Here is a 9,744-nt window from a genome sequence, read left to right as displayed (position 1 = left end):
CAAAACTCACGCACATTACAAAACCAGTCCTGGTCTCCTCTCCATGTCTCAATCCAGCAGAATTCCCCTTTTTGAGCTGGAATATCGAAAACCTCAAATCGTTCAAGTTCGGGTTCTTTCTTGCATTCTTCAAAGCATGTACGAAAAGCCGCCAAAAATTTCGGTATATCACGTGGCTCCACGGATACGTGAACCAGAATCATGGTTCTTTCCTCTCGACTTGTCGACATTTTTTTCGCTGTTGCTAGGTGCAATCCTTAATTGGTTTGTAAATACAAATGGGTAATTATATATTAATCAAGTTGGACTCATAGCACTTCCGGAACTTCCGAGGACGGGTTCTAGACACTTCAATGACAACCACGTTTGACATGAAGACAGACGCTATGGTTAATGACGTCATTAATCATCCGTTGAATATCAAGATAATAGCTATTTTACTGAACCACGAGGATAAAGATTCATTATTTCCTTTGTGGATAATAAGTCTAGGGTAGACTAGCAGGGAATTTCGAAATCTGAACCTATGACGTGGAAAGAGAAGAAATATAAGGTTCATCTAGACATAATGACTTTCACATTCCAGCTAGATCAGTCTACAACCGTCGCGGAAGCAACGTGGTATTTTTCCTCATAACCAAGAATATAGAATCACCTGACAACATTACGCTGGCAATTGAGTGTAGACATCATGTTGTCGTCATCTCAACTGCGAAATCCCGCGAAAGAATGCCCCTTATCCAAGAGTAGCTACGATCTCTACATAAATCCATCTCATCTAAACAATTACATTTGCCGCTCATACGAATTATTACATTTTGGCGCGACTTTCCTATGCCTCTGACGCTTTTGACAGGATCCTCTGGTTTTGTTGGTGCCACGGTCTTGGCCCACTTGATCCAGCACGGACATGCGGTTATTGCAATTGTGCGCTCTACATCTTCGGCAGATCGAATCTTATCAACACATCCAGAATGGAAAAAAAGCGTAACTTTCGAAGTGGTATCCGATTTTACAAAGCCAGGAGTCTTCGACTTTATCTTTAGGAAACACAGTGAAATTGACTTCGTGATTCATGTGGCAGCGCCCGTACTTGATGACCCTCAAAACACTGACTTTGTCACGCACTTCGAAAAACCATCTATCATTGGGAATATCGGATTGCTAAAGTCTGCAAAATCTTACTCGAAGGTTAAAGCGATCGCCATAACGGGTAGTATCAACGCTATTACGCTTGGTAATGCCGAGGACGTGGGAAGCCGCGTTCTAGACAATGATCAGTGGCTACCCTTGGATAGAACAGATGCTATTAACGCTCAGAATAGCTACGTTCGTGCTCCATTACACCGTTATCCGCATACTCTGGTTCTAATATGACGCGAAAAACGCAGATCTCTTATTGTGTCGGCAAAAAGGTTGCTGAGGAGGCGGTTTGGAAGTTTGTCAAAGACGAGAGACCTCTATTTAGTGTCACAAACTTCATGCCACCTCTGATATTCGGACCACCGCTCCAGAAAGTCGAGACTATCACCAAGTTAAATTTCAGCACCATGCAAATTTACTCTATCATGAATAGCGCCCAGACCGGCTCTGGAACAGTACCTGCAACAGCATTCCCAGGATTTGTGAGCATTGGGAAACCTAGAGTGTTTCGCAAGATTAGGGGGTTGACTTCTGTTTGGTAGATTGATGTTCGTGACCTTGCCGAGCTCCATATTGCAGCACTCATAACTCCTGCTGCCGCCAATAAACGTTTCGTTGTTGGACATGCGATATCCTTCGACGAGATAGCCGATTATCTCCGCAAGATGCCAGAGTTAGAAGGAAGGATTGGAAGAAACAGTGGAATCGTACCTACATTCCCAAAATTTGATATCGAAGCAGCGATACAGGCGTTTCCTGACTTGGCTCGGGGAAGGCCCATGGAGGATACATTCACCGACACAGCCAAGGCGATCCTTGCGCTTGAAAAGGCTTGAAGGACACAGAAAGTATTGCACTACGCTCGATCGATAGCTGAGAGCTCAGTGGTGTGTGAGCGAATTTGAGGAGTGTCTTAAGTGGGCGTAGTTTTGAGCAGCTTGACACCTGATATCCAAAACCTATCAGGTGACTATTCTATGGTTCTGATATCATATATCGAGAACGTCAAAATTTCAATTTGACTGTATAATGACCAACCATCAGAAATTGCTTAACTTGAATACTTTATGGCAGGCTGCGTGATGTTGTTATACAAGTTGGCGGATCCTCCTCATAGACTCTTCCTCTCCCCACTAGGACAGCTGGAGTGGTCTGAGAGTAGTATCTAGCTGTGATTGGCTTGCCTACTCAGGTACACTCACAAATCCCTGGGACGGGGAGGGTTTAGGCTGGACTGTGGGACGTCGGGGCTGCTGAAGTATACGGGAGTTGGAATATATTACCAGTTCTGCTCCCTTGGTTCAAATACTTCAGGTGGAGACACGTAATCGACATGATACGAGCTTTAGGATATGGGAATAAGTCGCCAGCACACATTCACAGGCCCCTCGACCGATCTTTCTGCTCTTTCAAGTTTCACTTCTTCTGATGAGATCCTGGTAGAGAAAGTAGAGTATATTTATAATTAATATTTTATGTAAACTTATCAAACTTGTTTCTTATATATAATTAATCAGTGTTATCATCGGAACAGAAAAAGAACGGAGAGCTAGAAGCTGCTAATGTATCGATGAGCACAGAGCTGCAGGCAGTCAGGGCCCGTATCCAAAGAATGGACGACTTCACAGTCCAATCCTCGGACATTGATGATGATTTTGTGTAAGTTGTGTCATAGGATTTCAAGCATTTGTGACCTGACCTTTCCCGCACCTTTCATAGAACGACGGAGTTCACAAGCCTTTGGACCTCTGCTACAAACGAGTTATCTCCATTCATAGAACATGATGTTCCGGAAAACATTCTCAAGGTCAGTTCTCGGAAGCCTTATCTCGCGCGCATCACTGATAGAATAAAAAGGAGAAGACCATATGGGAGAAACTTAGGAAGGTAGACAACATCATTCTGCCACTAAATTTTCCTCTGATTTCCTCAAATTCCTCGGCCGCCAAAGCAATACGATTTGCATTGATCCTGGCTGTTCTGTTCAGGGAGATTAATCAACGGATTTTCCAGCCTACCTATTTTCTGTCGGAGAGCAACAATCTTCGTGAAACTCTCGAACATCTTGCAGGTAGTAATGGCGAGAAGGAAGCGGTTTGCCGTCGCGTGCTTCTCTCTATCGATCCGGATGCTGAACACAACGCTCTGAAAGCCGAGATTCGAGCTGTAGTCCAGAGAATGCTCTCTGATGCGGGTGGCCTCTTTTCCGAGTCGCAGCAAGATCTGTTTTGTACTAAAATTAAAAAAAAAAATAGTTCAGAGCGCGGCCGAAGCTTGGCTTCCAATCCAGCGATCGCGACAGAAGTTTGCGACAGACTTCGAACCTTTTGATCCCGAAGACAGTGAATGGGATCGTTTTCCTTTCGCTGGTGAAAATACAACACCGGTGGCACAGGACCTTCAGGGCCTTTATATTCTCAATGTCTTCCCGTGTATTTCCTGCTGGTTGGAAGATGGCGACTATGACCCCTTGACCAAGATCATCCAACTTCGCAGCTCTCAGGCATCATACTTGGCGGCGCAGCACGAAGCTACTCAAATGGCAAGCTGTGACCCCACCAGAAGGTCTTCGAATCGTCCCAGGAGGCAATCGACTGCAGGCTCAAATGGGAATCGTTTTTTAGGTGGAAATTCAGCCAAGAGCTGACAGTTGGGTCATGGAGAAGACTTTGGAATCGCCCATGGCCCCGGGGACGGAAAGGAACTGTAATGCAAATGAGGCTGCTAGCAGACTACTATTAGCCATGGAATCCTGAACATATATTTCCTACTTCCAACAAGCTTCTTGCAATATTTTCGCATGATTTTCTTGATGACCACGGTGACCTTCAGTCGCATCTGTGGCGACAAGATACCACAACGTCTTTGGCAGATAATTACATATTTGGAAGATGCGAGGCTTGGATAGCCCACCTATAATCCTTCTAGAATACTAATACTCAAGCCACGAGACGCCACAGTTGACTAGGGAAGCATGTGCTGGCACGGACTCAGGCAGGAATGAGAAGCCCCACTTCGAGGAATTGCATCATTGGTCAGTCCTGTTAGTCCCTCTGCAGATGCAACCGCTGAAAGCTTGGCGATCGAGTGGACGGGCTGTGGCTTACTCCCATTGGCTTGAAACCCCCCTCATTTCGAGCAGCTGAACTTAGCCGCTTTTCGGTTGGGCATTTTTCCAGCCCCCTACGATTGAGAGTTATAAATACAGCCATGGCGCCGAACTCTCTGTGTTTTGATTTGATCCCCCAATTCGTTCAGTGGTCAGCTTGCCTTTGAAGAAGCGTTTGCAGCACCACGCAGAGGCAACAGCGGCTCCACTTCAATAGCTAACAATAAATGTAGGGGCATTACCCGATGTCTGCTACTGAGATTAAAGAGGACTATAACCTGCAAGAGGCGTGGGACCGGGCGTGTGGGTCATTCGCACAGACAACCAAAGTCGATCTCACTGTAACGCCAAAATATACTGTTGACGAGGTGCTTGACCAAATTCAGACAAAGCAAGATGAGGACGATGAGCGAAACAACAAATATAGGGTCGCAAAAGACGTGATTGGCAAAACACTGACCTTTATCACGGTCCTGGGGGGCATAGCTGTGCAGGGTGCGAGCATGGTGGGTTTTCTTCCAAAATGAAGCCGGCGCTACTTCTGCTAATCACTAAATCGTAGGTTTTTGCCCCCAGTAGCCTGTGTTTCAATGCGATCTCGTATCTTATTAGCACCGGAGCTAAGTACAAGCGCATCTTTAGCAGTCTGGCAGAGCTATTCCGGCGCATTTCGGATGTGCTGGAGCGCTGTAAGATTTACATGCGTCTGCCTCCAGACGCAGTCGACATCTCCCTTCGGAAGATCATTAACGAGGAGTTGGTATGCTTTGTCGACATCTGTGCACTTTCCATCAAAGTTCTCAAGGGTCATAAAATCTTCACCGCGCTCAAGGTCTTTGCCTTCGACGGCGACGAAGGCGTCAGCGGCGAGCTAAGTCGCCTGGCTAACCTTGTTGAGCGTGAGTCTCAAATGCGGGGAACGCTGGGATTCGAGTCGCAAAAGATAAGCGAGATGATGATCATTGAGAACCGAGATGGGACTAGGAAGATCAGTGCCTCTGTGGATAGTCTCATCAATTTCGAGAAGAAAAGAGAGGGGGATAGCGCCTCGAAAAGGATTTTGAAAAATATCGATTCCAATCTTGACACTCCGAGTGAGAGCTACAAGATTGTTCAGACAGCCTACAGACGCCTTCTGAATGAACAGATCGAAGGCAGTGGGGGTTGGCTTCAAACTGATTCATTGTACACTGCATGGGCCTCAAATCGGGATTCAGCCTTGTCCATATTTGGAATCTCTGGAGCCGAAGGATATGGCAAGTCTTTCCTTTTCGCGGCCATCGCTAAGGATTTGCAAGAAATAGATCCCCAGGCTGCGGAGGATCTGATGTGCACTTCCACTGCCTACTACATGTTTGAACAAGGGCTGGATGATGCATCTCTGACGAAAGCTCTGAAAGTGCTTGCATGGCAGGTTGCTAATACAGATATTGTTTATCGCAAAGATTTGAGCTCTGTTCAGCTATCTGGTGTGAACCAGATACAAAGCCTGTGGGAGCTTCTATTTGCGAAGTCCTACAAGAGCGACTCGACTTTCTTCCTCCTGTTCGACGGCATTGACAAAATGGACAAGGCTCATTTCAAAGGACTCATCCAGCTTCTGACAAAGTTACAGGCTGTGTCTGAAACCTGGCCTCGCTTCAAACTCCGGATCCTACTGTCGGGGCGGGACGAAACAATGAGGAACATTAAAAGACAAATTGGAGAAGATTTCTCTGTGATAGATATGGCTTCCAAGAACAGTGATGACTTGCGAAAGTTCATCACCGACCGCATGAACAAAATGGACATTCTCAATGGTACATCGGATCAAGTTCTTCATCTGCGGCAGGAGATCCTTCAAGCCCTCATGAGCGAAACACATGGTGATTTCGTCAACCTTGGTCTGATCTTGCATGAGATCAGTGGAAAACAGCGGCCTGGCGAGATTCGAAACATCTTGTCTCGATCAGGAGGAAACCGATCTGACACGATCGTGAGAAAGATGGATCTCCTGAATGAAACACTTAGTGACGATGACATCTCCGACGTGAACACTCTCCTCACCTGGGTCGTGTTTGCCAAACGCACCCTCAGCCTGCAGGAGCTGGAGGCAGTCCTTTTTCTTAAGACTCGAGAGTCTTCTCTTCGACCACTAGCGGAGAAAATCACGAACCAGTACTCCTCGCTGCTTCGCATCCTGGGTGAACCACATCTCGTCACCAAAGTCACCCCGCCAACGTCACAGGTGGTGCTAGTCTCTGACTCCATCGAGGAATTTTTACGAACGGAGTTGAAATCAAGCGACTCCGAAGATGCCCAAAACTTGAATCTTACTGGCGATATTAATGAGGTTGAGGTAAGGGTTGTCCGGCGAGTTCTGGAGTCTGTTTGCGACCCGAAATTATTCAACAAATTCGGGTTTGATGATTTCTTCCAGCGGAAACTCAAAGGGAAGACTGCTCGCGTTGGAGTGGAAATTGAAACAGCGGATCTGAGAATCGTGGCAGATTGCTTAGAGATCATCTGCTCTAGCAAATCGCCAGATTCAGCTCCGTTGCTTGATTATGCTATCGCCTGCTTCGCTGACCATCTTATGGATGCCGATCCCTCTCTGACACAACCACAACACAAAAGGGCACTCGGTCCTCGGTTGGTGCAACTCTTTGCAGACGAAGCTACTATTGGGCAGTGGTGGACTACTGAAAACTCCTGGCTTCGGTCAATGTGGATCTTTGACGATGAATATACCGACGTCGTATCGAGATGGCTCCAAGACTCTGCCTTCACGAAGAATCTTTCGAGTGATCAAAGCAAGTGGGTGAGAAGTCTGAGTTCCAAGTCCGAGCCTGATGCAGATCTTCTCGAACACATCGCTCGGTTCCTGGGGCGCAGATGGTTACAGGAAGGCACGAATGGCATTATTTACGTTTTCGCTGCGATACACGGGTATCTCACAAAGGTACGACCGGCACAGCTGCCATCAAGAACAAATTACACAAGGGCTGACTAGTTCATAGATTGAGAGCCGAAAGAATTCTAGCGTCAATCGATTCAATGTCGAATCAGAGATGGAGGACGTCGAAACCAGTAGGATTTTCAACGCTGCGCAATGGGTACAGTGCCAGATTGGATTGGATAGATTGGGCTATGAAGAGACTCGTAACCTGGCACGCACGCTCCGAGAACTTGGCAGACACCCCGAGGCCATTGAACAATTCAAGCTCGCGTCCTCACTCCAGAGTGACAACTGGCTCTCGCAATGGGGGCTAGCAGACTGCTATGCCTCCCAAAAAGAGTACAAGATGGCAATCGAAATTTTGGAGGCGACGGCGAAGTCAATTGAGTCCGGCGAAATAGCAGATGCTGATGACGCTAAAGAAGAGCTCTCTTGGATATCGCGCGATCTCGCCGAATGGAACAAGGAGGCTGGTAATACCGATCAAACGTGCGCAATTTACAAGAGCATACTTCAGGACCGGCCAGATGACTACGAAGTGGTGCTTTCGTTGATGATGTTCTTCCACGAGAACAATGACTATCAAGGTCTGCTTGAGTTCCTACAATCGCGCAAGGACTCGACGGATAAAACGACGGGACTAGATCATCGCACGGAAGCGTTCCACGCTCACTACGACAACGAGAACTACCATGAAGCTCTCTTTGCGCTAGCTTACAATACCGAAAGTTTTCAAATCATTCTCGAAAGCTACAATATAGCGGTCAATGCTGCAAAGAAGCGATACACCGAAGGCATACAGGCTGGCGATATCGCCGAGGAGGAGTTTGGCAGGGTCTGCCAGGCCCTACTCATGCACAGAGTTGCGCTTCTATGCTATAACAACACCACCAACATCGCAGAGCACAGGGAGTTTGCCATCGACCAATGGGTACTTATTCTGCAGATGGATGAGCCCAGTGCATCGTATCTTCCAATTGTGAAATCGACGGTTCGCAATAAACTGGCGATTGTCTGTTTCCAGGAAGCTCGACGTGATCCTGCTACTGCCGCGCAGTACCTGGAGCATCTCGAGCAGATGGCGTCTTTGAGAAAGAACAATTATAGGGAAGAGGTATACGAGGAGACGTACCCAATGCGGCTCATTTCCCGGTGGCATGCGCTGCAGGGCGACGAGCAGAAGGCCAAGGAGACTTTGCGTGCTCCCTTCAAAATTTACCTTGACCTTCTTTCAGACGAGGATCCGCTCAATGACTGGCAGGGCTATCATGGGTTGGCAATGCATCTGATGTTTGCAGGTCAGGATGCCGACGCCCTCGCCGCATGGTCTTTGATTGCTCCACTCGACGACATGCAGGCCGTGGAGACTGAGGGTAATTCTTCAGAAACAGATGGCAAGCCAGCAGGGCTTCAAGGCCCAATGGATGACAGATGTGATGGGCGTTGTGGAACCAGGTGGTCGTTCGCAGACAATATCTACGTGTGTAGAGACTGCGACTATGTTGAGTTTGATAAAGGTTGCTTGAAAAACCTCCGAGAAGGAACCTTAGCCCCTGGAATTTGTGGAAAGAACCATGAGATGCTGCATGTTCCATCGTATGATGCAACCGAGCGCGAGAAGATCGGCGCGGGCAATGTAAAGGTTGGAGAGCATGTTCTTCCGGTTGAAGAATGGCTTCAACGGCTTAAGGCAGAATGGGCGATCAGATCAGCATAATCGCTTGGGTAGTATAACATCCAAGACTATCATGTTTTGAAAGAGATAGTTGAATAAATATTTGTAGTTACTTCAATGATCACTAAGATTTAATCAAAGTCCTGATCTTGGCTGGAGTTGCATACACAGCCTGATTCTCCGCATAGCTCGAGCCCCAGAGTCAAGGAATTACTCAAAGTGGCTAGGTAGTCCCCAAAGTGGCTAGGTATCCGTGCCTTTCTGCCCACCCAAACCGCTACCTCGCTTTGGGTGCGCCCCTAATCCTCGTCTATTACAATTCCTCGTCTCTTTTCTAAGAAATCTTCGAATTAACCACCTAATTAGCTATTTGTCAACAAAAGAAGGCTCTCCCTTCTCCCTAGCTTCTATCTCATTAGCCGTTGCCTGTTCAATACTCTCGTTCGACCTCTGTGTAGGTTTATAGCCATACACCTTTTTAAACTGCTTAGCTAGCTTCCTCTCCTCCGCGGCCGTATCTTTCTCCTTCCTAATACAAATTGACCGATTCGTATCGCGAGGCTTTAATATACCAGTCTGGCTAAGCGGCTTAACCTACCGCTTAGTATATTAACGACGTTAATGTGCTTGCGCGGCTCTAATTCGCCGAATTGTATCCTTGGTTATAGCGAGGTCTTCAAGCTTCTCCTGCTAGTGTATAATGATTTTAGTAAGATCTCGCTACGCTTTCTGCGAGAGAGAATCGAGATGCTTAATTATCTTCGTCCGATTCTTCTCCAATGCTTTATAGTATCTAGAGGGCTATTTTCTAAACTAGAAGAAGAGATATTTAGTAGTAGTGATAGTGTCAGATAACGTAATTCACGGCCGACCGAGCCA

The 9,744-nt window shown here is 47.0% G+C and overlaps 2 protein-coding genes across 2 annotated transcripts; both read left to right on the top strand.

The window, feature by feature from the left end:
• Positions 1-834: 834 nt before the first annotated feature.
• On the top strand, positions 835-1,979 carry N7458_011237 (uncharacterized protein; the record flags this gene model as incomplete). The annotated part of the gene is made up of 3 exons (XM_056914619.1): positions 835-1,329; positions 1,392-1,625; positions 1,686-1,979. The coding sequence occupies 3 exons, from the start codon at positions 835-837 to the stop codon at positions 1,977-1,979; spliced, it is 1,023 nt and encodes a 340-aa protein (XP_056763468.1).
• A 2,518-nt stretch (positions 1,980-4,497) lies between these two features.
• Positions 4,498-8,907, top strand: N7458_011236 (uncharacterized protein; the record flags this gene model as incomplete). Its single annotated transcript, XM_056914618.1, has 3 exons — positions 4,498-4,758; positions 4,815-7,193; positions 7,252-8,907. The coding sequence occupies 3 exons, from the start codon at positions 4,498-4,500 to the stop codon at positions 8,905-8,907; spliced, it is 4,296 nt and encodes a 1,431-aa protein (XP_056763467.1).
• Between the last annotated feature and the right edge of the window lie 837 nt (positions 8,908-9,744).

This window comes from Penicillium daleae (assembly GCF_028827525.1).
Source record: "Penicillium daleae strain IBT 16125 chromosome Unknown utg000008l_segment0_segment0, whole genome shotgun sequence".
NCBI classification, from domain to species: domain Eukaryota; kingdom Fungi; phylum Ascomycota; class Eurotiomycetes; order Eurotiales; family Aspergillaceae; genus Penicillium; species Penicillium daleae.
The sequence above is the reverse complement of the archived record's forward strand: the minus strand, read 5'-3'. Positions and strand labels throughout refer to the sequence as shown.